Raw genomic sequence first — 27,275 nt, forward strand, 5'->3', positions numbered from 1 at the left:
CAGGTGAAGAACTGTCACGCCCCATCGGAGACGCCGACAGAGATTGAGAGGGCAGCTCCACTGGCCTTGGGGGAAACTGGGGAAGGGCAGAATCAGTCCAAGCAAGGCTTTTCTGAATTAGTAAGGCCTGCAGACAGGGAGGAGCAGGAGAGACAGAGCTCAAGGTCTACCTCCTCCTGAGCCGAGAACAAGGAAGGAAAAAAGAAGGCGAGATCAACACAGATTGAGCCGGCTACAAGGGAGGAGAGTGCCCCACCCTTTCATAAGGCACACCTGGGGACTGAGATGTAAGGAGGTGCCGGTGGGAGGGGCATTTGTTGGGAACAATTTGTCCATTGAATCTGTGGACTGTCGTACGCACTTGCCAGCGCCTGGAGATTGCTGTGCTCTGTCTTTTGGGCTTGCCTGGTTTGCCTGCTTCGCTGAACTTCTTGCTCTGGTTACTGTTTGGCTAACCTGGTTTACTGGACCGCTGGCCCTGGTTGCTGTGTGCTAACCTTGTTTACTGGACGACTTGCATCCAGAGGCTTCTGAAGGTTTGAGTAAGAGCATTGATCCAGGACTTGTAGTGAATGTGGAAATGTTTGGGGACACAGTTGGGAGCAATAAAAAGGGGATTTAGACCTGTTCTCTTGTTGTGTTGCTTTCGTGCCACTCCCCAGGGCATCACAAGAACTAGCAAACCTTACTGACTTCATAAGAATTGAAACTGCTGAAAACTTTGTTTTTTAACAACATTCCCTATTTCTATTAAAAAAACAAAGGGCCAAATATAGCAGCTTTTGTGTTACATTGCCTAGAGAATAACACAACTGTCAGCAGTATGTTCTGCTTAAAGGGATTCATATGAAAAGCTGATGTTCCTAATTTTGAAAGTATGGTCATGTTTGGTAGTCACCCAAGAGCAGGTGTGAGATTTGAAAAGTTTTGAATGCGCTGTCACAAATGTGCATCTAGTGAGAGACTTGCTAAGGATGTAATCATTGCAACTCTGAAAACAGAACTTTTCCATCTGGCCACCACGTGCTCAATCCATTGAATCTGGCAGTATGAGAGATGCCTTCAAAAGTTCCGTGTGCTACTACAGAGGTTCCAATGAAACCGTGAGGGCTACAAACAAAATTCCGCTAGGAAAACAAACAATATATATTAAAGCTCATTGTTATACCCTTTAACCAGGCTGAATGGTGGTGCATCATTTTTAAACTATGGTACTTCAGATGGACTATCACAGAGTTCTCCAACCTTTCTGTCTTTGAAGGAGGGGAGGAAAAGGGATGGTTCTGCACAGTCAGCAAGCGTGTGCATGGAGCTCCATTTACACGAGCAGCAGGCACACCCACCCACTTCTCGCACAAATGGAGCTCCCACATACTCGCCAGCCACTTCCGCAGCCCATTTCCAAATGGCTCAAGGTCCAGTAGTGGGCTGCGACAGTGGTGGGATTCAAATTTTTTTACTACCGGTTTTGTGGGCGTGGCTTGGTGGGCATGGCAGGGGAAGGATACCGTAAAATCTCCAGACAGAGGTGGGATTTGCCGGTTCTCCAAACTACTCAAAAATTTCCGCTACCGGTTCTCCAGAATTGGTCAGAACCTGCTGAATACCACCTCTGGGCTGCCGTTCATGGGTTGGGGACCCCCTGCACTAAATCTACGGAATGTGTTTAAATCCCAGGGCCCATGATTCCCGAAGGAATGAAATTTGGGGAAGTTGTGGCTGCTTAAGTGCTATTGGCTGCCGTTGGGCTCACGGGATCTTTCTTTGCAATCCTCCATTTCCCAACCAGTCTCACAAATCCCTCGCTCCCTCTCCACACAGCAGCAAGGAATGGATTCATCATGTGGCTCTTAAAGAAGCAACAACTTTAAAGCACCAGAGCATATATAGAACTTTATTCATCAAAGCAAGAACCTTGGAGTGCACATCTGCACCTAGATACCAGGTAATCCTCGACTTACAACCACAACTGAGTCTAAAATTTCTATTACTAAGTGACACATTTGTTAAGTTAATTTTACGACCTTTCTTGCCAGTTATTAAGTGAATCACTGCAGCTGTTAGTAACATGGTTGTTAAGTGAATCCGGCTTTCCCATTGACTGCTTGTCAGAAGGCTGCAAAAGGGGATCCCATTCCCCTCAGAGACTGAGAAGCCATCATAATTGCCAAGCCTCTGAATTTTGATCACATGACCATAGGGAATGCTACAATCGGCCTAAGGTGAAAAACGGTCATAAGTCACTTTTTTCACAGATGTTGAAACTTCGGCCATTAAACAAACTGTTGTAAGTTGAAGATTACTTGGGCCGCATGTATATATTTTTGGGGACCCAATACAGAGAAAAAGAGCTAATTGTGATGACCCAGAGTGTAACACAAACTTAACAAAATCCAAAATATAAATAAATGTCCTTTAATGCCTCCAACTTGACCCCACTGTTCAGTAATACTCAGATAAAACCTACTCAAAAATAGTCTTCAAAAGAAAGCAATACAGTCCAAATTTAATGAGCAGATAGAGGTGAAATAAAAAACCAAACAAACTACAATGATGAAATTTCCACCACAGAACAGAAGTATTTACCAAATTCAAGGAGGTAACAAGGCAGTCTGTTGGAAGGACACCAACCATGATAACTTCAGACCAAAATAAAACACACTTTGCTTCTGACAACCTGTGTTTTATATACTTGTCTCCCCAGCTGCAACCAATGAGGAGGATCATGGCTGTTTTCTCTCTCGCAAGCCAAACTGTTGCCTTCTCCATTCCTCCCTGTGTGTCCTAGGATGCAGAGGGGATGGGCCTGGTTCTTCCTCTGAGTGCCCAGACGGCCTCTGGCCTTCCCCAACCTCCTCCACAACCTCTGGAGCCATACCTCCACTCCCTGTCAGGTGTTCCTCCTCTTCCTCAGAGTCTGACTCTACCAAGGGCATGACACTAATCTTCTCCTTCTCTTTCAGTGTATTATATATATGAATAATTTCTTCTAATAACATAACAAATTTATTCTTTATGAATAATCAAATTAAGCCGGAATTTTTTTCTCCCAGGAATAATATCAAAAGGATGTAGGAAGGATTTAATTTATCTAATAGTACATGCGTTGATGGTGGCTAGAATAATATATGCCCAATATTGGAAGAAGGAAAACATACTGCCAAAAACAGAGATAATAAGGAAGATTATGGCCTGTGCAGAATCAGTCAGGTTAACTCTAGAGTTAAAAGTTAAAAAATAAAGGGAAATCTGACTACTATGAAATACTATGGAATAATTTTTATCAGTGGTTGCATAGAAGAAGGCAAGGTCGGAAGATAAGTAAATATGATGATTAGAATAATTAGTAAAATATGTATCAAAAAAGAGGAATGTAAATGGTGAAGTAAAATTTACATATGAATAACAATTGTAATGCCAGAATGGCTCCACCGTGTTGTAGTCTTATAATAAAAATAAATAATAATTTTTTAAAAAATGAGATCTAAGTTCAGCCCACCTCAAATTCTTCTGTTGACTCTTATCTGCCACTAATTTGCTTTGAACTCCCTGCACTGCAGATTTCCTGCGCTTGACAGAAGAAAGGAAAATACCCAATAAACTATTATTGATCTTCTCTTAATTCTTATTATGAGAACTTCAGAAATATGACTGCCTCGCCTAGTAGGGGAAAAACATTTACTACGGTATTTGGGGCAAAAAAAGCTAGTATTTGGAGAACTAAGCTGGCTATGCTATGCAACAGAGCAGACCAAAGGGGACAATCTTGGAAGCTCTCACAGATATAACCTCAAATGATGTTTGCCAACTTACATAAGTGCAGGAGACTTTGGAGAAAATTACAGGGAGTTGGTTTCCAGAATCAACAAATTCTGTGGAGCCACAGGAATACTGAATATGTCTGGCTTGGCAAAGTTCCTGGGTTCAGACCCACAAGGTTTGATGTCTATAGAAGATAACAGGTTTAAGATTAGGATGGCAGGGCTCAGTATATTAACACTTAAGGACTGCTTCTTGCTAGAAAAATTATAACTGCAATTGTAAGGTATTTGCCTTCAGAGGTTATCAAAATAGGGGGAATGGGTGGTGCAGATTAAAAATAAATCTTTGCCATTTTTTTTTAAAAAAAGAGCTTTTGGGTTTACATTAATTAAAGCTTTTCCTGTGCCAAAAATAAAATATAATTATTCCCATAACATATTCCTCATAAGGCAATGCCTATACATAGGATTTCTCATTCTCCGTGTTCTGAAGTGTTCCGGAAAAATTTTGCTGAGCACCCCACAGTTTGTATTAAAAACAAAAATTTGAACAGCTATGTGTAAATTAATTATAAGCAGCATACGGGTAAGGGAACAATCTAGTTCAAAGGATGATTAATCATCTCCAGTTCAAGACATGTTGAATAAAATTTATTTCTTCCAGACTTCTGGATCCCCAAACCAAACCCTTGTGTTTCCACAAACTAACATGCCTAGAAACATACAGTAGAAAACTCAGGAAATTTATTTTAGTTCATGGGAGCACTGACTGCAATAAGTGTCATATTATTCATGATACTGTGGGAATCTCTTTTATCGGGATAAAAACCACTAAATAACTTGCTGGTGGTCCCCCTTATTCAAGTTACTGAATAACCTTGATCTTGCTTTTTGTGGGGGTACTGTTATACATTTCAGCAATGCATACATTTTCTTTACCAATTTAAGTTGGCCATATTTTCCTCTGCATAATCTCTATTCAGCATAATGCATAATGAAAAGGATTCTCTATTTCAAAAACAGTAGTGAGAAGGAGCATTGAAGAGCAAACAACTACGTTCGATTAAAACAAAATAGGCCTCTTCGTCTTTTTGACCTTTCTTGACTTCCAAATCAGACACATTGAGTTCTACTTACTTACCACCACAATCAATTCAAAACCCTGTATATATCCAGACCATTAAATACATGCATTAGACAGATCTTTCATCTCCATCAAACCTCAAATACTATCCCAGGCAACAACATTGCATTCAAAATGTGTTTTTCTTTCTTTATAAGTATTTATTTGTCCAGGACCATTTTTTTTAGGGAGGATACTCCTTTTTTCTTCTTTTTCACCCTTTAGCATCTTTAAAGCCTACATTTTTCTCAGTACGAGATAGTTTGCATATTCTAAAATGCATTTATGGACAAATAATCTGTCATAAGATGAAGGAAGCAAAAGTTGACACAAGATTTGTAGAAAACCTTGTCTATTTAGACTAGATTTGGGAAGATAATATTTAGGAACATTCAACAAGTAGCCTGTAGAGATTCTGTCATCTAGGTCAGTGGTCGCCAACCGGTGGGCTGTAAGAAAATTTTGGTGCTCCGCGGAGAAATCTCACCCCCAGAGCATCCCCCCCAAAGCAATTAATCCAGACTGCACAGAAACACAAGTTCCCGTCGCCCACATGGCCCGCGGGAACCCTCCCCATCCACTCACTCCTTACTTGGCAAACTTGCCTGCTAAGTTGCTATTTTTCCTTTTTCCAACAATCAGCTGTTCTGCTGTGCCTGGAGATTTAGATTAGCTAGGAAGCAGGAAATGGTTGGATTTCTTCCTTTCTAGCTTGTCTTTAGATCTTCAGCTCTGCTTTTAAGCACAGCCAAACCTCCCTTAGGACTGAAGGTTCTATTATTCAGTGCAGGCTCAGGGCAAGCAAATTTTATGTGACAGACTCAGGTAGCCGATGGCAGATTGATAGATTCCTGAATGAATCTGTCTGCCTGCTTTGCCTGATTTTGGGTAAAAGTTGCTCTTTTTCTAATCAAAAAATCAATATTTATATAAATATTTATATTTACATACAAGCTATGCCCAGCCAGTCACATGACCACCAAGCCACACCCACAAATTAGGCCATGCCCAAGAACTGATTCTTAAGTAAGTTGAATCCTACCCTGTGTTTGTGTGTGTGTGTATATATAAGAAAGAGAGGGAAAGAGAGAGGTTAGATTAGATCGATCTCTCTCCCACCAACATCAGCAAGCCACTGTCAGTTAAAATTCATATTATGAGTTTGGTGGTCCCTGAGGTCCAAAAGGTTGCCTGATCTAGGTCATAGTTGTCCCAAAGCTGCTTTTCCAGGAGGCAACTGGACTTTCTTGTTTTTTCTTAGAAGGCATTTTGCTTCTCATCCAAAAAGCTTCTTCAGCTCTGACGGGATAGTAGGGAATAGAATGATTTATATTCTCATCCAAGGACACAGATAAACCTTCAGGTGATTCAACGACCCTCTAAAAGGATCCAAATGACCAGCTGTCTGCAAGGAATATAAATCCTTCCATTCCCCACTGTCAGAGTTGAAGAAGCTGCTTGGATGACAACTGAAACATCTTCAAAGAAAAAAACAAAAAAGTCCAGTTGCCTCCTAAAAAAAGCATCTTTGGGATATTCAACAAGTAACAAAGTAGAGAGAGTTCACATCAATTTGTAGTTGCCCGATGTACAAAGGATCAGGTGTGAAGCAGTGCCTGCTCATAATAGAGGTTAAACTTCAACTTGGTGAAGTCCAAATAAGTCCAGTATATGAATTACAGTATCCTAACATATTTATAGGGTCCTAAATTCGGTTGGTTGATATTACTAGTGGGTTAAATACGAAGCAGAAAGAAAGGATGTATCTGTTTCATTCTGAACAACCTGCACTGATTTATAGAAAAGAAAAAGAACCTTCTGAAACGAAGTAAATTATGTATGAGCAATGGAGTCTTGCTTCTGAATCTGAGATAAGCATCCATAATTGCCCTCTTGAGGTTTTTTTTTTAATATATACATCCTCCCCATCAATATCCATGTGTATTTTGGGGCTGGCAAATTGGGATGTGAGTAAACGTCTAGCAACCTTGCAAGGAAGTGCACCCAGCTATGAATAATGATCCATAGATAACTGAAAAGGGAATTGGCACAACAATTGTAACTCCAAGAACCAGGTGTTAAAATCCCCCTCTCTGCTGCTAAAATGTGGTGATTTCCCACTAAATATCAACAATGCCGATTTTTTTCCATAGAATTTTATTGATTCTACTTCAGTCAATTTTCAGTCCACTTCATCATTGCTTAAGCAACCGTTTATTCAGATTTCCTTATTATAATTTGTTTAAGATTTACATCTCAATGTTAAAGTTGATCTCCCCTCTCCAAAATTTGTAAACATTTAAAAAACCAGAACTAATGATAAATGCAAACTCACATAGTTGGAAAATAACAGAACTAGATTTGTTCCTCAGTTGTCAGAAATTCACAAAGTGCATAGTAGCAATATCACTTAGGCTTATATACCGCTTCTCAGTGCTTTGCAGCCCTCTCTAAGCGGTTTACAGAGACAGCACATTGCACCAAACAATCTGGGTCCTCATTTTACCGACCTCGGAAGGATGGAAGGCTGAGTCAACCTTGAGTCGGTGTGGATCAAACCCCTGGCCAAGTTAGCCTGCAATACTGCATTTCTAACCACTGTGCTTCCACGGCTCATATCTTAGTTTGATATTAGTTAGTTAGATCTTAATTTGTCTACATTTGTGCTTCCTTCTGGATGTGTGGACTTCTACTCCCAAGGACTTCTAGCCAGCAAGCCCATGGCTGAGTGTTCATGGAGTGGAACTCTTTTATGTCTAGAAGCTGCCAAGATTTAGAAATGCTGGCCTACATAGAAGTGTTTAATTTCCGAGCATTGAAACAATGCAAAATAAATATTCCACCACTGAATAAATAGCACTTCTCCACAAATGATATTTCAGGACTAAACTTTACTGAGATGGATTTATTCTACAAATGTAGAAAGCACTTACAATTTCAAAGTGTTCTCTATATTTTTTACATATCCCAACACTGTAACTTAACATTTTGCCTTCTCAGAATAACAAAACTGCCAACCTACCATTTTGCTTCTGCCAAAGCACATTTTCCTCTCTAAATCCTGCCTGTAAAATTAAGGCTGCTAAAAATACATGGTTTATTTTTTGTAGTTTGTAATTCACAATGGCTTTCTTGGGAGGTGGAGCTGGTAAATTGGTATGTGGATAAGCACCTGGTGTGTTTGCAAGGGCCTCCACCAGGAATAATCCGGTGGCCGCAGTGATAATTAAAAAGAGGAATTGGCATGACAAATGCTTTGGTGGGAAAAGGCTTCAAATTGGTTGCTGGGTGTCTAAAAACTACTCTACAAATTAGATGGTGCAGATGAGCCATGAAGGACTGTGTGTAGCCTTTTCATCTTTTAAGTATACTGCATGTATGTTTCCATAAGATCGTTTTAATAGCAATACTGGTGTTGGAAAGAAATTAAAACAAGATATCCCGCAGAACGCAAATATGCTCAGCCATAATGGTTTGCTGAAGTTTAGAATCTTAGCCATCTTTAGAAACTTAGCCATTGTGACTCATAAGCCATGGTTTGTAATTCAGTGTTTGTAATGCAGTTACTAAACAAGGAAGCAGAGCCTAACCAATCAGTTTATCTAAGAGTAGCTAAGTAGGGTTGATTGGAAGTTAGACGGGGGAATGAACTACCAGAATGAGAGAACAGCAAGCCATTATGTGGTGCATCTCAGAAAATGACAGCTTGTCTCAGCTCAAGAGAATTTATATTGTTACTGCAGTTTATTTAAATGTCTACGGAGATTAAACGCCTATGGCAGCTTGTTTACTACTACGCAGAATAAAGTTATGTGTAATCAGAACTGTAGTATTTTATAGGAAAACATTTTATCTGACAAGAAAAGATGACAGTCCCGGGATTTAGCAACAGACATCCGTCTGGACCAGTTCAGGAGACCTAGGATTGGACAATAATCCAGACTGGAGAATGAATCAGTAAGTCAATGCAAGGAAACAAGCCAGGATGATTTAGAGCAATAAATATTGGAAAATCAAGCAAGTCTTAAAAATTGGCTTGTTATTCAAGCATTGCTCCTATACAATTGATAGCTTTTAATTTTCCTTCCTGCCCAGCTTATCCAGCAGCCTCTGCCTAAACCTGGAAGGTGCTTTGCTAAGGAAATGCTCACAGGGGTTCCAGGGCAGGTACACCATATCCGAGGCTTCCTGGAGAAGCCATAGTTTGCCCTGTCTCACTTCAGGCAACAACAATTCTTGGCTGAGGGAAGAAACTGTTTCTTAGATCCTGGCATCCCCTCCAACTAGTTGACAGTCAAAAACAGCACTTTAAACCAGGCCCAGAAACTCATGTATCATTACAGTGATCATGTATGAACCTAAAAAAGCCCCATTTCAATTAAGACTTTAGCAGACATATTTTCCACAAGCAATTTTTGGAAGGTTTTCAAAACACATTGCAATAGTCCATAAAAGAGCAATTCCTCTTTATAGCCTGACTGCATATACGAAGCTGGGGTTCCAAGCAATGTTCTGGAATTTACTGCAGATAGTCCTCATTTAGCGATTGTAACTGGGGCAAGTTGGTGGTTATACAAAGCAGTCACTAAACAAAAACCACATGATGGCAACCCAACTTGCCTTCAATTTTATTTTAGTTTTCAAGAGCTTCTTGCTACTTCCTTCAGCTGAACGGATGGTCTTTCTTTCTGAGGACACATCGGAGTAAGTAAATAAGCAAGTGAAAAAGAGCAAAGAGATGCTGCAAAGGTCATACATGCGAAAGAACTGGTTCCAAAGCATTTTTAGTACCGTAAGTCTGATCTCTAAGCAAGGGTTGCCTGTAAAATTATTGAAGAATCTGGATGCCTTAAACTCATCCTCTCGATGCAAGAAATCTGATGTTAAGTTAGAATATCTTTTAAGGAATTCCTCAAGGCAGCACATTATGGAAAGAAACCATTAAGATTCTACTATCAGGCTCAAATCATTCTTAGCAAAAAGATTTATAGCACCTTCATGCCACGACTAGGAAGTAGAGATAAAAGTTGTGTCTTGGTTCTGAAACACTAGTAATAGTCTCTTTGGCAGACTAGATTAAAGCAGGTCGGGGCCTCAAGTTGCCTTGAAAGACTTCAGCTTCTGCTCTAAATTCTGCTTTCCCAGACACTTAACAAATCAAAAGCATATGAGAGCAGGGTAATTCCTCCCCTTGAAACTCTCAAGCACAGGGAGAAACCAACTGAGAGTGCGCTACTCCTTCCCTTCTTCCATCCAGAATCTTTCAAGTCTTCAAAGATTATACGGACCATGGACAATAGGGTAGAAGTCCACTTTTCAATGCTAAAATCCCAAGAATCTGGGGCACCTCAGCCCAAACATTTACATAAAGCCGGAGGGATTAAAATCTAGAGTAGCAAAATTCAAAGCACAAACATTTTACTAGTGCAAGCAACAGCCAACAGCAATCCTGGATCAGGGGAAATGTACTTTTTATGTTACCATCATTATCTTTGAAAATATTATTATGAACAAAAGACAAAAGGCCATCCCAGATAAAATATGCTTGGTGGATATCACCTCCCCAATTAATCCCTTTGCTAGTCACGTCAGCATTTCTTTCTTGTCTGGGTTACTTGTTTCTGCATTCCTAGGATAGATAAAAAATAACCCTGATAAAATGAAGTCAGAATGGGGCATTTGGATTCTGAACTAACCATACTGAGGGCAGAAATCTATTTTAAAGCATCCCTAATAGCGGATAACTGGTTCCTCTGGTTTGGTCATTAGAAAGTTAAAAAAGAAGAATCACAATGTGCCTTCCTGAAACTTAAATTCATTTTGTGTCGTCCATTCTGAAATAACAGTCTTTTTTCCTTGTAACTTTCTTTCACCTATTTGCATTAAAATTGCCATTTTAATTCCTCAGTTTATTTTTCTTAAGGCTAAATGTATCAGGTCTTTCAATCTGCCTTTAGATATCTCGTCCCTGATTATCCTTCTTTGAACCTGTTCCATTGTGATCCTTCTTTAAACGATGGTGCCCAACATTGGATTTATTACTTGGGAGTCTCAACAATGCAAAGCAAATTTATTACTGACTTAGAAATAATGCTTCGGTTGATGCAGCCTAGAATTGCATTTGCTTCCTTTGCAATTGTTTCACACTGCAGTCAACAATTACTGTATTCCAAGATTTTTTTTTTCACATTAACTATTAGCCAGCCAGGAATACCTCCACTTTTTTTTAACTTCTGCATTGGATTACTGTTTGTAAGTGAACAATTATACGTTTGTCTCCCTTAAATTTTAGTGTTACTTTCAACTCATTTATCTAGGAAAATTGTTCTAAAGTTTATGTTTCTGAATGTTTCATCACCAGGGCAGGTAACATCTTCAGTGGAGTTTGGGGGATGTCAGTGTCAATGATCTTCTGCTTATAAGGGCTTCAGGTGTGGATGTGTCAAGTGAGAGTCTTGTGATGTGTCACGTGAGAGTCATCAGTGAGACTTGTGATGGGTAGGTTACATCAGGTGAAGGTCATTACGGGATGAACTGTTGGTGGATGGGTTGCGTGGTTGAGATACAGTGCTGTATCTGGTTGGCTGTGTGGCTGATTTGGATTCTGAGGGGTTTGTAGGCTGGCTGTAGGTCAATGAGTCAGTTGATGGTATTGCTTGTGGAGTATCAGGCTTCAATGAACTCACAAGCACGGCAGGTGGTAGCGTGGCCGATGATTTTTGTATTGCTCCAGTCAAATTGGTGCTGTTTGATATTGGTATAGGTAAAGATGTGTTTCTTATTTTTATTCTTCTTGCTTTTAAAGCGTCATAGAATCATTTAGATTGGATACTCACTACATAAAATAAATAATAATAAGTATCACATCCATTTTTTTGTGTCATCTGATGATCTGATAAACATTCCTGCCACTTTTTCATCCTGGTCATTAAGTAAAAAATATTGATAAGCCATAGGATCCAGGATTGAATTTGTGATATTCCATGTGAATCTCTCCCCAACTTGATAGGAGTATTTGAGTGTTATTTTCAAGCCAGATATTAGCTATTAACAAAAAGGATTAATTTTGGGGAACATAGTGGAAAAGAACCTAAACACAATCAGTTCCAATGCTATAAACACAGACAAAAATCTGTCCCAAATATACTTTAGTTTGTGAAAAAAAAAACACACAAGGAAATTTAGCTAAACATTGTTACATAGGAGGCTTTCAAAAACTTTACATAGTTTTGGATACTTTGGTTTTGGTTTTCTGATCTTTGAAGACTGTGTTCCAGTTCCTTTAAAGACACTTCATGACGTTTATCTCGCTGGAAAAAAAGGACAAATAGACATTACTAACAATTTACGTTTACATTTTCAAGACCAAGTGCTTGAAGAAGGAAGTAATTTCCAAGTAATTCAGGATGGTTAACTTTTATATCTATCTATCTATCTATCTATCTATCTATCTATCTATCTATCTATCTATCTATCTATCTATCATCTATCTATCTATCTATCTATTTATCTATCTTTCCATCTATCTATCTATCTATCTATCTATCTATCTATCTATCTATCTATCTATCTATCTATCTTTGGTTATTCGGGTTTTCTCCCACGTAAAATTGGAGAAAACCCCGAACAACCAAAGATCCACATACAAATACCTGCAAAAACCTCCGAAAACATATATACACACACACAAGTAGGGAGACCAGCTATTTTCTCATCAGGTAAGTAAATATCCCTGCAATTTGTGAGTGCTGGCTGTAGTAACCACTTCTGGTTAAATGTGATTACACAAATGACTGTCTTGGGGTAGGGGTTTTTAAACATATAGAACAGAATAACAGAGTTGGAAAGGATTTTAGAAGTCTTCTAGTTCAAACCTCTGCTTAAACAGAAGACACTATACCAGGGCTGACAAACTCGTGGCCCACTGGCTGGCCATGCCTACGCCCAGTTTAGCGAAGGGGGAGAAAGTTGCGATACATCTTGTGATGCTGCTGTGATGACGTGAGTTTGAACCCCTGCTCTATACCATTTCAGACAAATTGTTGTCCAATCTCTTTTTAAAAACCTCCAATTTTGGAGCAGCCACAACTTCTGGAGGCAAGCCATTCCATTGATGTTCTACAATGATTGTTCTATAATGATACCCTACAACATGTATACATATAACAGTCCTGAGCTTTGTTCATATGTATATACCAGGGGTGTCAAACTCAAGGCCTCCCGCAGCACTTTGCTGGCTGAAGACATGTCCCATTTTGGCTGCCAGAGGCACTGTGGGCTGGGAAGTGCTGCAGGAGGCTATCCAGGCTGAAAATGGGGCACTGGGGGAACCGTGCACAGACCCTTTTGTGCCCCGTTTTGACCGGCAGGGTGCTGCAGGAGGCATCCGTCCCATCTCATCTCCACCCCCATCTCCGACCCGCCCGCAGAGGAGAAGTACAATGCTGATCCGGCCCTCGAAGAGATCCAGTTTGACACTCCTGGTATATACCATTCACAATTATTTCCAGGAATACTTGAAGTAAAACAATCTTATATGTGTTTTCTCTTCCATAATGTATTTTCAACATATGTGCATTGTACGTGCATGTGCATGTGTATATATGCTCCCTTTTGTGTTAAAAAAGATGAACAAAGGATGTGTTCTGTATTAACTCTACGACACTCTGCTGGTACATGAATTAAAATTAGTTTCATGTTTATTTTTAACTGTCAGCCTAACACAAAAATGGAAAATGCTTAAAATATAACTTAATGGCCCTGACACAAGAAAGGAAAGAAATATTCTATTGGAACAAGAATTTTAAGACATGATCTGTATCTACCAAGTGTTCTGATGTCTTCTTTGGAATGGTTAATTCAAATGAATTTGTGGTAGAAAAAGTTACTTAATAGCTTGATGCAAGCAATATTTCCTAAACACCCTGCAAGAACATGAAACTTGGTACATTTTTCAAAAGGAAAGATGGTGGATCAATGGAAAGGCACATATCTTTATTCAATCCTTGCCACCTCCAACTAGGGCCGAGCAAGATTTTCATTTGTCATAGATATTCCATCTCTCCTTCCCAAATGAAAAAAAAGATGGAGCTCTAGGAATTTGCTTATGAGCCCAGTGAGATCTTGTAGCCCACCCAATGAGCGCAGATTTAGATATCATTTCACATCTCTGTACTAAATTTTCACATCAATAAAAAGCAACAGACGCATTCTATGCATTAGCCAAGAAATTCAAGGAAACACTGGCTGTACTTTTAACAATGATTAACTTGGAAGATTCAGCTTAACTATCTTAATAAGATTATTAAACCGTGTTGACAAGTACAGGGGGGTTCTTTGCTCAACTTTATGTTGTGTGTCAGTTTAGGCCTTTCCTGGTTAGGGAGGCTCTCTGCTTGGTCTTTTCCCTTTTCAACTGTTGCAACGTGGTCTACGTGGGACTACCCTTGAAAAATACCCAGAAGGTATCGAATGTGGCCATGTAAACAATCTTGTATGCCTCAAGGATGGAGTATGTTACACCTCTGTTGTGTAAGTTGCACTGAGGGTCCAATTCAAGGTATTGGTTATGACTTTTAAAGCCTTACATGGCATGGGAATAGGTTACCTGCAGGATGGTCTTCACCCCACTGCATCAACCTGCTCAGGCAGGGGTAGTATGTTCCAAACCCCATCAGTCTAATTAGCAGGATCCAGGAAGAGAATGCAATTGCCCCGCCCTTGGAAACATTCTCTTTCTAGAGGCATAACAGGCCCCCACTCTCTTGGACTTTTTAAAATGTCTAAAAACCTGGCTCTGCTATCTTGTTTGGTGCCCACACAAAGGAGCACCTGGCCTTGAAGCTGATTAGTACCTGGAAGGTCAGCCTCCCACCTTTTAATTAATTTTTGATATTAAATTTAAACATCTTTGGCTCTTATATACAGTTTTTACATTTTAATATGTTACTTGTTACACATTTTATTTCTACATATTTGCCTAGTGACTCTCTGTGAGGGAGATGGGCAATTTCTAAATTTTGATAAATAAACAAATAAAATAAAAATATTTGGATACTCACTAAAAAGTGTATTTTAGGATTGCAATTAGGTTTGTTTGAATTTCTCTTCATCTTTCTTAATGAGCTTTATGATTTGTTAGGGATCTGACCCCAAATGCCCTTGGTTTAATTCAATATCCAGGCAAGATCAATGCAAGGAAGAAACACATTATAATATTACATGATGAATTAAGTAGATTGTTTGTAAGTCCTTGTTCTTATTTGCTCCAAATTACGGAATCATTCCAACCAGCCCATGTGTGAGGAGGGGATATTTAATCCTTTCCTTTCAGGCGTTTCCTTTTCAAAATTTCACTTTCCATCTTTTATAATGATCAGAGCCAAAAAAAAACCAAACCATAATGTAGACAATTCTCAATGGATTCTAAGAAGGGCATATAATTCAGCACATAGAGAAACATGCACAGAAAAGGTTTTCTGCAATTGTCCAATATTGTTGAGAATAAGAAGTCTGGGCTTTGGAAGAAAAAGAATAGATAGCAAATAGTAGGAAGTGAAATTTCAGTGTTCTACAAATTTCTACTTTTGTAGATATTGATTGACAACACCTGCAGTGGTAACCTTAGAATAAATTGGAAAATTGATGTGAATTAGCTTATTTAAAAATAAAATATACTTCGTTTGTTCTATACAATCAGTTTGATCTTTTTAAGTTCTTATGGAAATCTAATGAGTTTAAAAAGTTTAAGAGAAATTAAAGTAATACTGAAATAATAAAAAGAATAGTCAGCCTTAAGCTAGATAATACGCTATTACAATACACACATCTAACTTTTTTATATTAAAAAAAAAGGTCTACTTACATTTTCCAGTCTTTTGGATAGCTCTTTCTTTTCTTTTTTCTTTTCTCTTAATTCATTTTCTAGATCCAATATTTTCAACTGAAAAGACTGCTCCTTAGAATTGATTTTTCCTAGTTCCTCTGTTAACTGTAAGAATTAAACATTTTAAGTTTCACTTGAATTACATAGCTTTTCAACTTCAACAGTAAACTATTTTATGTTTCTGTGACTGGTCACCAACATGCTTGTCTGTTATAGAAATCCATATTTTAATAGAAAAACCACGTAGAAAAAATATATTGAAATTATAGTTACGATTTTTTTACATTAACCTTCTAGTATGAATATTTTCAAAAAAACCTGTCATTTTCAAATAATCACTCAAATGAAAATAATAGTATTTTTCTAATTTTGTCTGCCAACTTCTTGACTCAAACTAAAATATCAAATTTTACTTTTGTTAAAGCTACATCTGTCTTTGAAACCAAGTATTGGCTGAACCCTTTTCCACTTAGAGAAACTAATTGAACATTTTTTTTTCCTAGTGAGGAAGGTTATGATCCAGAAGAAAATTTTGGTTCAATCCTTGCTATTAGTTATATTATGGGTGGGGGACACCTCCCTTTGTGGATCCCTTTTAAACAATTTGATTTTTTTAACCCAATGAGTAATTTTATCTTATGTCCTTTGACATTTTTGTATGTTCTATTTGTTTATCAGGATTAGGTTTTTTTTCAAAAGGAGGATTTAAAATTTATTTTTCTCCATGCTGTTTTTTTTCATGGATTAAGTTAATTTTAAGGAGATTTTCAGTATGTTTCATCCCAAACTGTAGGAGTTATAGAACCTGGGGGTGGGGTTAAAAGAGAGATCCGCCTAGAATCCCTACATCGTTACAAACAGATTAAATCCAACACCCTTTGAATTCTGTGGCCCCTAATCTAACTCCAAGCAGATGCTGTTAGTTGAGAAGATTCTAAACTGTTAAGTATCAAATAAACCAGTAATAAATCAGTTTAAATCAACCTTCAGGTGTGGACCTGGTCTTCCTCACCTGAATAAACTGTCTAATACATTATATAAGAACATGCATGGAGATCAAGTAAAAAGAAAATCAAAAGAATTTCTCTAACATGGAAAGGATAGATACAGACAGAGAGACAGAGGCATGTCTTAGACTTACTAAAGATTAGGCACACCGCCATTTCCTTTAGCTGTCTAAAGATCCATGTGAGTAAGAACCATTAGGTTACAAATAAACCGAGCAATTTATTTCAAGCATAATTCTATTTTATGCATTTTTACACTCCATCTTTACATTTTACTATAATGTTAATAGGTAAAGAATTTAAAATTGAATGTGTCTTTACACATTCCTGAATGCATTTTCATTTCACAAAAAGCACATTACTAAACATATTTATATATTTTAAAATCCATTTTGCTCCATTTTTAAAAACCAAATTTCATAGTAGCGGGAAATCCAAAAGATACTTATGTTACAGTATGCGATTAGTTTAGAGGAGCAATTAGGATAGGTTTTGATCTAGGACTTTTGAACAGGAAGGCAGAAAGGAAATTAAAAAGGAAATTCTTTCACAATATAACAATTGTTCTGTATATATGTCTCCTTTAAAATATATATCATTCACCCCAAATTTTAAATTAATTGGGAAACATTATATATGTGATCTTTGCAGTTATGCATATAAGCCTCAACTTACAACAGTTTGTTTGTTTGTTTATTTATTTATTTAATTTATATTGCCACCTATTCGCCCATGGCGACTCAAGGCGGCTTATACAATGTAATGACCATTCAAACTTACAATGGCACTAAAAAAAGTAACTTTTGACTGTTTTTCACTTTACGATCACTGTAGTATCCCCATGGTTATGTGATAAAAATTCGGACGCTTGGCAACTGACTCATCCTTATGATGGTTGCTGTGTCCCGGGGTCATGTGATCCCCTTTTGTGACCTTCTGACAAGCAAAGTCAATAGGAAAGCCAGGTTCACTTAACAACCATGTTACTAGCTTAACACCTGAAGTGATTCACTTAACTGTGGCAAGAAAGGTCGTAATATGGGACAAAACTCACAAGTGTCTCACTTAGCAACAGAAATTTTGGCTCAACTGTGGTTGTAAGTTGAGAACTATCTGTATAGAGACATGTCATTCTTAATTTTATTAACAAAACATTCATCCGTCAATATTAATTTTACCTGTTTCCTTCCATCTTCCAAAGCAGCTTCTAGCTGTCTTGCTAAAGCGTCATATTCTGTAAGTTTCTGTTTAAACTGCAATTCAGTTTTCTGAAGGCTGTCTTCTTGATTCACCAACTGATTTTCCAGTTCTTTGTTTTGCAATTCAATTTCTTCTAGCCTTCTTTTAAGTCAAATATATATATATATATATACAAGCATAAGAATACCACACAGAGAAAAAAGTAGGAGTAAGTAGCTTTGAAGAAAAGCAAACATCATACTTACCTTTTAACTTCCTCATATTTTAGCTGAATGTTGTAATTTTCCTCCTCCAAAGAAAGCTGTTTCAAAAATTCATCGCTATGATTTATCTGTTTAAAAAAGGGGGAGAATTGTTCGCATATCCAACAAAGCTATATAGAAATGAACTGCTGTGAAACTAGCTGTAATATTGGCAGATAAACCCATTGTAAATATAAATTAGTTGGACTGTACTTTGCAAGAGTAATATACAAAAGTCCAAGATTGTGGAAGATCCAGTTTAGGGAGAATCACAATGGCAATAGCACTTAGACTTCTGTACTGCTTCACAGTGCTTAACAGCCCTTTCTGAGCAGTTTAGAGTCAGCATATTGCTCCCAACAATTGGGTTTCTCATTTTATCGACCTCAAAAGATGGAAAGGTAAGCCAGTCAGATCTGAACTGCTGGAAATCACCAGAATTAGTCTGCAATACTTCATTCTAACCACTGCGTCCCCACAGCTATTTTCAAGAATTGCTTTCCCATCAGCCCTACACACAAGAAGGTATGGACATCAAGACCAATTCATTAGATCCTGCTTTGGTTCTTCTCACCTTCTGAATTAAACTTAACCATGGTAGGAAATGGACTCATTTTCTATTATGTCAGCAAGTGTTCCGCTGAGTCCATCTTCTTTGGGATGGTTAAGCAGACATATTTACATTGTCCCGGTTTTAAAATATATATGATTGTGCTTTTGTGATGCCATTTTTTCACTGCACTGCTGTGTGATACTCACACTCCAATGCTTTACTATGCCAATTAGTTTTGCGACTTTAGTCATTTTGATGTAAGAGCGCATTTGCTGGAAAGGGACTTACAAACATGCTAAATAAACAAAAACAAAAAAAACCCATCCCTTTTGAATTTTAAAAGTTTTATGTATTGCTATGAAGCATGCAACCACGCATTTGGACACATGTTTGTTTGGATAGTGACTTCTCATTGAAATAAGCTTCAATAGAGAGATAAAGTTAATTTCAGCAAAATTGAGATTTGGTAATCAACGTATGTTGGGACATTTTCAGACAGCTGTTGAAAATTAGGGCTCCTGAATTAGGTATGTGGATGGAAGCATTGCTTGCACTGAAACTCTCAGCATTACTCACTTCACAGGGTTTTTGTTGGGGAGAAATAGAACGGGGAAGAAGTATTAAATATGCCTGCCACCTTTATAAAGGTGGGATAATAATAAAATAAGAAATACATTATTCTTCCACTGTATTATAACAATGTTATTATTTGCTATCTCTCATGTTTATCCAAAGAATTCTCAAAATAGATAGCAATTATTTTACATAACCCTATGACTCCCTTGCACCCCTGTGTACCCTCTTGACCAGTGCCACATCCCCATAAATCCTCCATGACCCAACCCTTCCCAATCCACACCCCCATTCCTCCCCAATCACCTTTTAAGTCTTCACCATTTAGCAAGAGAAAATTTCAAATTCCAATTGCCATTATAAATTCAGGACTATCTGTATGTAATATTTTTAAATGCCTAGTGGAATGCAATGTATTTGTTCAATTGTTACTACTGAAAAGACACTCATTTGTGTCCCAACTACCTTTCCTACCCAGGAGCAACTAATTTCTGAATAATACTGGTCCAGTAGGTGTTCTATACAATTGGGCCCATTTCATGCCCAAATCCCCACTTTGAAATGAATTGTATAGAACACCTACTTTAAAAACAACAGAAAAGAATAATTTGGAACATTAATTCCTTGAAAAACTGGAGTTAGCTTTAAGAAAAAAAACTCCCTCATTTTTAAAAAAGTTGATGATAGTCAATGTTCAGGATGAGAGCCGGGTTGCCAGTTTTTTTAAAAAAATATTTTTTCGGTGCTGGTTTAAATATCAAGCAGGAAAGTTTTATACTCAAAGCACCTGAGCCTGCAGCTCCCTAATGGCTTTGGATTTTTCTACGCAGCTCTTTTGGCAGGAGAGAAGACTTTCCTGATCCTTCTGCAGTTTCTCTTCAGCTGCTTTCTGTAAGCCACGGGCATATTCTACCTCCTTCTGGTGAGCCTCCGTTTGGCTCTTCATCTGCGTAATGGCATCGGGAGTGGAGGGAAAAAACAGAGTTCAGTCACTTTGTTCACCTTCCTACAGTCAAACCATATACCAAAGAATGGAACACATAGAAAATATTATAGATTGGAACCACATACCGCATCCCTTTCTAAATCTCTGCCTTCTGTTATAGTTCTGCTGTCATGCATGATCTTTTCATATCTTGTTCTCATTTCTTCAGCTTTCACTTCTAATTTTGCCACCTAAGACAACATTTTATTTATTTTATATTTATTTATTCACACACACACACACACACACACACACACCAACCAACCTAGATTTTGGATCATGTCAGTCAGTGGTGAACCTAGCATACTTGACAATGACACCCAAAGCAGATCATTCTTTAGCATTTCCTTACTTTGTTGTTAAAAGTTATTTGGTACACTGGTTAAAGCAGGGGTGGGCAACTATGGCCCTTTTATGAATTATGGACTTCAACTGCCAGAATTCCTGAGCAAGCCATGCTAGCTCAGGAATTTTGGGAGTTGAAGTCCACAAGTCATAAAGGGGCCATAGTTGCCCACCTCTGGGTTAAAGAATCAGACTAGGATACAGGAGGTTGTGAGTTCTAGCCTCGCTGCAGCCATTGGGCTAGTCACTTCTCAACCCTAGGAAGAAGGAACTGGCAAGCTATTTCCCAAAAAAAGTGATGTTTGAGAACTTCCAGGAGAAGAACAGTGAAATAATTATTTCTCCAAAGTAGTGGAGATGGCAACACAGCAAAGAACAATAAGCATGGTTCAACTGAACTGTTCTGGACCTTGTCTGGAGATTGCCCACTTGTGCTCTGGATGGCTGTTGTTAACCACCAAGAGACGAGGGAAGCCATCAAAAGCTCTCAACAGTGATGGGTTTATCTAATCTCACTTTTTAAACTCTTTGGATTTATAATTATTTTAAACTTTAAAAAACGTTTCCATACAAGTTTAAAAAACCACCTGGTGTGCAAATTAACTTACAGCTTAAAGAATTTTAAAAATAAATGGCAAAAGCTAAGTAAGAATTTAACTGAAGAAACTGTTAAAAAAAATTAAAGAAACAGACAATATTAGATTAAGACTTTTGCTAAGAAGTTTGAAAAACTGAAGAAACAAAATAATATCTATGTGGAAATATAATTTTCTAGTTTATTAGGAATGAAATAACTGGCTGAATTTGAAAATTAAAAAAAAAGCATAGAAACCCAGACTTTATGATTATAAAAATGGAACACTAGAGTAAGGTTCCAGGGAAGAAAAATGCAATTTACAATATGACAGACAAAGGCATGACACTAGAGGAATTTCAGAGGATTTTGAAGAACTGGGACAGAAACTTATAGCTAAATTGACAGCAATGAACCTCCAAATGCATTATTTGGAAAATATTCTAAAGACAAAATGAAAATTATGAAAGAAAGCAAGGTGTATATGTAGTCACCCATTTATTTTGCTCAGCTGGTGTTAAAAAAAGAGAGAACAATGACTTCATATTGTGTTATCACTTCCTATACATGAAACACAGAACTCTTGTGCCATTTTCAATTTTTTCCTGTTGCAATGCAGCCAACTTGAAAGATTTTGATGGAATAATGCGTATTGAGATTGCTTTGTTTTGATTTCAAAATGAAGTGTGTTTTTTATGTGATGCATAGCTCCAATAGATGTAAGGCTCTAAACCAGAATCTCCTAAAGTGATTCCCAAAGGTTACTGTTGTTATTATTATTATTATTATTTGTAGCACTATTTATTTTATTTTATTTTATTTTATTTATTTGTCAAGCGATTATAACGTATAAGTATAAACATAGTTACGAAATACATGAAATGGATACATATAAGAAAAATAAAAAGAAACAATAGGACAGGGACGGTAGGCACGTTGGTGCGCTTATGCACATCCCCTACAGATCTCTTAGGAAAGGGGTGAAGTCAATAGTAGACAGTCTAAGGTTAAAGTTTTTGGGGTTTGGGGAAGAAACCATAGAGTCAATACATGTTTTGAGATTGTTAAACCATCTGAAACTTTATGAACTGAAAAATCCTGCTCTAAACTGAGGCAGAATTTCTAGAATAATAGGAAAATCATACATTCAATTCATATTATGTATAAGGAGAAAATATTTTCCAAATTAGGCTCATGGAAAACTTACCTCAATTTTATACTGTTCAACCAGTTCTTCTTGCTGATGCACTTGTTTATGTAAATTTTCAAGTTCAGCTTCTTCAGTAATAAAATTTGCTTCCAAATCAGCTAGGGATGCCTACAATTGAGCATAATTTGTATTATTAGCACTGGTCGTGAAAAATATAATGGCTGAAAAAAACATTTGGGATTTTTAAATAAAGGTTAGATAACATTCCGTATTATAAGCTGAACTTTAGATTTACTTCTGAATAAGTCCCCTATTGGACTGAAAATCTTTCTTAATATACATTTTGAGAACTAGAATGAACTTTGAAAGCTTTTCATCCAAAATGAAGACCTTCACAGAAGGATTAGGCAGGGTGGGAAACCCCGTCTATTTCCATTACTATATTTGGAGCAAATCAAGACAGTCCTCTAAAGTTAAAGACAAATTATTTAGGGAAGCAACCCCTGGAATTTCACTGAGGAAATGTAATGTTTAACTATAAATAAAAGTTTAGATAACTTGCCTTTAGCCTTGAATTTTCGGTAGAAATCTTTTTATTTTCAGAAGCAACAAAATTAATCTTTTGGATAATCTTGTTCACTGACTTTCTTTCATCCTCTTCTATTCTGCTTAGATCCATTACAAGGTCTGTGGTTTGCCTTTCAAGTTTGAAATACAAGTCTTTAGCAATTAATATGTGTAATAGTATGCTGTAATACTATTTAATTATAAACACATTGTAATAATTATAATTGGTTTAAATATAATCTCCATTAGCAATTTTTTAGATGTTTAGATGTATATATTTTTATACAGAAAACTGTGTTTCAATAAATAAAATCTACTTATTCTAACTGATGACATGAAAAGAAAAACATAATACAATTGATTGGGAATTTAAGACTTATTCAAGAGTAGCAATGTCTTATCTTATGGCCATCTACTTTGTGGTACATTGTGCTATATTTCTCTAATGAACGTACAAAAGCAATCAACTTAATAAAAACTGCAGTAGCACCCAGTTTGTAAGGCTCCAAAGCACTGCATTATAAATCTGCACTAGAAATGAGGTATATGGTTTTATCTATGCTATTCCTAGTAATTAAACAGAATTATGACATATTCCACCATTTATCACACTCAGTAAGTTCCATATATCTCACAATCCACTTACTGCAACAACTGGAATTTTTTATAGACCCAGAAACTGAAGTTCTCCTTGATGTACACAATATAGTAGACCCATGACTGACTATGGTGGGAAAAAAGGTGTCTGGCAATATATTTTCTACTAACAAGTTTAACAAGGTTTGTGCTTCAGCTGACTTCATCAGTGTCTGCAGTTTGATGGAAAAATAACTAATCCCTAACAGGAGAATTAACTCATTGCACTTAGTAAAGGGATGTCAAACTCAGGTTGTCATGGCTTTGCTAAATCGGGCATGGGCGTGCCAGCACGTGACACATACAGTCCGCGGGCTACAAGTTTGACAGCCATGACTTAGTAGCTTTCCTCTCTGCAATTAAGATGAAATGGAAATGCTCTTCTCTACTCCAGCATTGGAATGCATATAAATTACTTTCCATGAAGTAGTCGAATGATGGAATGATGTGGCAAACACCCCATTATACTGGCTACAGAAGAAATGCTGCAAAGAAGCCGCTAAAAAGAAGAAAATTATTCTGTCTCTCTTTAACAGCTTCTTTCAATATTGGCCATGGTCAAAGAGAAACTTGTTCTTTCAACAGCCACTATGGAAACCAAGTCATCTAACAGAAGAAACATTCAACCTATTCTTCCTCTAAAGGACTGTTCATTCGTCTAGTCACCAATGGTGACCAAATGAGTATTTATACCCTAAATGGATTTCTTGCAAATGAACCACAGTAGGAATATAACTACCATAACAGAAGCAGGGCAGGAGCTAACTAATCATAAAGCTTTTGTATCCTCTTCTCAGGCAGCGTAATTGTTGCCCCACTAAAAAGTCTAACATAGACATTTTCCAAAGTAGTTCACTGCTTCGGAAAAATGACCACAACTCAATGACCCACAGTAAGTCTGTTTTATTTCTAAAAACCATTGAGGCCACAGGAAAATGGCTGAAATCCAAAAATCTCTCTATTGTAAAGTTGGGGGGGGGGGTGGGGGTGTTTATTTAGTTCTTTTTATTCTGTTGATTCCTAACAAACGTCCAAGTAAAATATCCTCAGAAGAATGGAAATTATAAACATGACATACATTACATGAAAAATGAAAACAGGCTATGTTATACCCTTTAAAAAAGAGAATTATTTAGCCACAGGCATTTACTTACTTTTTTAGAGTTTCAACCTGGACTTCTAACTTGATTTTTTCCTCTATTATGATCTCGTGATGACTTTTCCAGATATTAGAAGCTGAAAATGCCTCAGACAACTGGATTTCCTGGAGATAATACAAAATTTGGACATTGTATTTACAAGGACCCCTTTTTCAAATTCCATAAGCTTAGGAGAAATTGTTCTTCAAAGCAGTTTTTGAAGGTATTGCAGTAGAACACAGTGTAACATTTGAAACCTCATCATAAATACATCACTTAAAAAGTAAAAAACCAACCTGTAAAACACTAAGTGTAAACTGTAAAATAACCTAAGAACATCACAGTGGAATTTTCCAAAATACTAGGAATGTTTTTCCTCAATGTATTAATGTTTTGTTCAGAAATGTATTTTTTAAAGGAAAGACAAAGAAATGACCACAACCTTTAATTGTTATCCCAGATAATTTCTTCTTCATTATCCACCATGTTTTACAGGCATGAATAAGAGAAGTTTACTCAGAAATGTTTCTATTTCAACTGCCTGGGATGTCTGATTGGCAAATGCTAATGAGATTGCTATAAACAAGAAACCCAGTAAGATCATTATTGGAATTTTAAGTTTTTTTAAAAAACTGATTGGAACCTGGAAAGCATTTTGCATTAGAACTGCACTTCACCAGTTGCCACAGGTAACTGAAAGCTCCACTTACAGGAATAAATAGGATGAAAAAGAAGCAATGCTTTATTCTCCTTTTTTGCCTTGTCTAGAGTCAAATTGAGCAGACTATTAGGAAAATCCTACTCTTTGGGTAAAGGGCGGAAATCCACGGATTACTAGTAGTACAAAGCTCCTAGTTCCTTATCTTCCAGGATAGAAACTTTAGAAATGCTTATTTACAAGTTTGCAGTAGAATATGGTACTGCTAGCAACAAACACACACAAACACAAGTTTGTTTATTTACAAACTTGTAAATAAACAACAAAAAGGAAAGCTTATTGTTAAAACACACACACACACACTATAGCTACAATATTCACCTACCACTGATGATGTTACCTAGTTGGATTTTAAAAAAAGCTTAGAAAGCATCAAGGACCCCTCATTTCAGCCCTGAGCTACAAATAGTCTCCTTTTATCTGTACAACTTTCCATTGGATAGCTTTATAAACAGTGCACAACATTCAACTATGTCAACTAAATAAAAAACAAAACAACTTTTTAAAGCCGCAGATGGAAGAAACAAATACAAGCACTTTGAATCTTGTACCAGTGTAAACACCTCTTTGCTATTCATTAAAAAGTACCTGAAAAAAGTGGCATTAATATATGTGAGTTATATTAAAGATGTTTTATTAAACATAGTTCATTAAAGCAGCAGCCACCTTCTTTCTGCCTCCCATGGAAGCATGTCAAAATTAATTTGCCTACAAAATCTGAAAATTTTCCAAATCTTTTTCAAAATGTGCAAGTCTTATAAAATAGGGAAGCCAAAGGCAGCATACACAAGAAGGCAATCCTTAACAACAGAAATGTTGGGCTCAATTGTGGTCATAAGTCAAAGACTACCTGTAAGTCATCCCAATACCCTTATATGTATTTCATCATAAAATAATGTAAATATGCATGCGTGTATATGAAGTTGAATTTCTAAGTATTAAATCACTAGCTAATGATTAGTTGCCTTTCAGGAAGGTGTCAGCAATATTTTTTAACCAACAAGCATGTCTGGAATTCTGAAGGGGTGTTGAAGGCACTCTCATAAAGCAGATACTATGGAGCGATCAGCAGCCCTATCACCCTTCTATCCACTCACCTTGCCTTCTACAATTACTAACCTTTTCCTTAATTTTTGAAAAGAGGTTTTCAACAACCACTTTCATGTTTTCAGCTCTTTGTTTCTGAACAACAACTGCTCTTTTCAGGGCATTCCTCCGTTCCACTTTTCTTTTCTTTTCAGCCAAAATGTTCTGCTTATATTCACCAACTTGTCTCTTCCATTCAGCAATATTCTTCTCCATTGTCTGCAACAAAATTTTTTAAAGGTGTTCTGAGTACAGGAAAATTAATGTGAATGTTGACTAGATGAAGGAATTGACATATAATCTATCTTAACCAGAGACTAAATATATTTGTCTTTTTTTTTTTCTAAATATCCTCCCTTTATTATCTTTATAAATAACTCAAGATGATGAGCATATTTAACACTCCTTCCTTCTATTTTCCCCACTAGAACACTGTGAGCTGAGTTGAGCTGAGAGAGTGACTAAATGTGAATAAGTTCCATTACTGGATCAAGGCTACTGAAAATGTACCACATACGATAAAGTATTTTGAATATCTAGATGACATAAGTACTGAAAATCTGAACACTAATGGAGGCTGACTCATGCATAAATCGTCAACTCTATATTCAACGATAAACAGCAAGCCTGAGAAAGGTAGGAAATATTCTGCTACTGCTTTCTGGAAGAATATTATTTGTCTTGTACACAATCAAGTGTCACCCCATTTATTAAAAGTGTAAATCCTATGC

At 37.1% G+C, this 27,275-nt stretch overlaps 1 protein-coding gene across 8 annotated transcripts in view; it reads right to left on the reverse strand.

Moving 5' to 3' along the window:
• Window positions 1–11,655: 11,655 nt before the first annotated feature.
• The window catches only part of ODF2L (outer dense fiber of sperm tails 2 like), a 37,030-nt gene continuing 21,410 nt past the window's right edge, over window positions 11,656–27,275 (reverse strand). For 5 of the 8 annotated variants that reach the window (XM_087930117.1, XM_087930116.1, XM_087930119.1 and 2 more), the window contains 10 exons: window positions 26,578–26,763; window positions 24,756–24,865; window positions 22,961–23,096; window positions 22,456–22,566; window positions 20,416–20,520; window positions 20,132–20,290; window positions 18,222–18,307; window positions 17,955–18,117; window positions 15,749–15,874; window positions 11,656–12,194 (listed from right to left, as the gene is read on the reverse strand). In XM_087930117.1, coding sequence (XP_087786243.1) covers window positions 12,066–12,194; window positions 15,749–15,874; window positions 17,955–18,117; window positions 18,222–18,307; window positions 20,132–20,290; window positions 20,416–20,520; window positions 22,456–22,566; window positions 22,961–23,096; window positions 24,756–24,865; window positions 26,578–26,763 — 1,311 coding nt within the window. In that variant the 3' untranslated portion in view covers window positions 11,656–12,065. The remainder of the gene's footprint in view (window positions 12,195–15,748; window positions 15,875–17,954; window positions 18,118–18,221; window positions 18,308–20,131; window positions 20,291–20,415; window positions 20,521–22,455; window positions 22,567–22,960; window positions 23,097–24,755; window positions 24,866–26,577; window positions 26,764–27,275) is intronic. The other 3 variants (XM_087930118.1, XM_087930121.1, XR_015742906.1) reach the window with 2 other exon arrangements.

This window comes from Pseudonaja textilis, chromosome 3 (genome assembly GCF_049901715.1).
Source record: "Pseudonaja textilis isolate UNSWEBS1 chromosome 3, rPseTex1.2, whole genome shotgun sequence".
Classification (NCBI taxonomy): domain Eukaryota; kingdom Metazoa; phylum Chordata; class Lepidosauria; order Squamata; family Elapidae; genus Pseudonaja; species Pseudonaja textilis.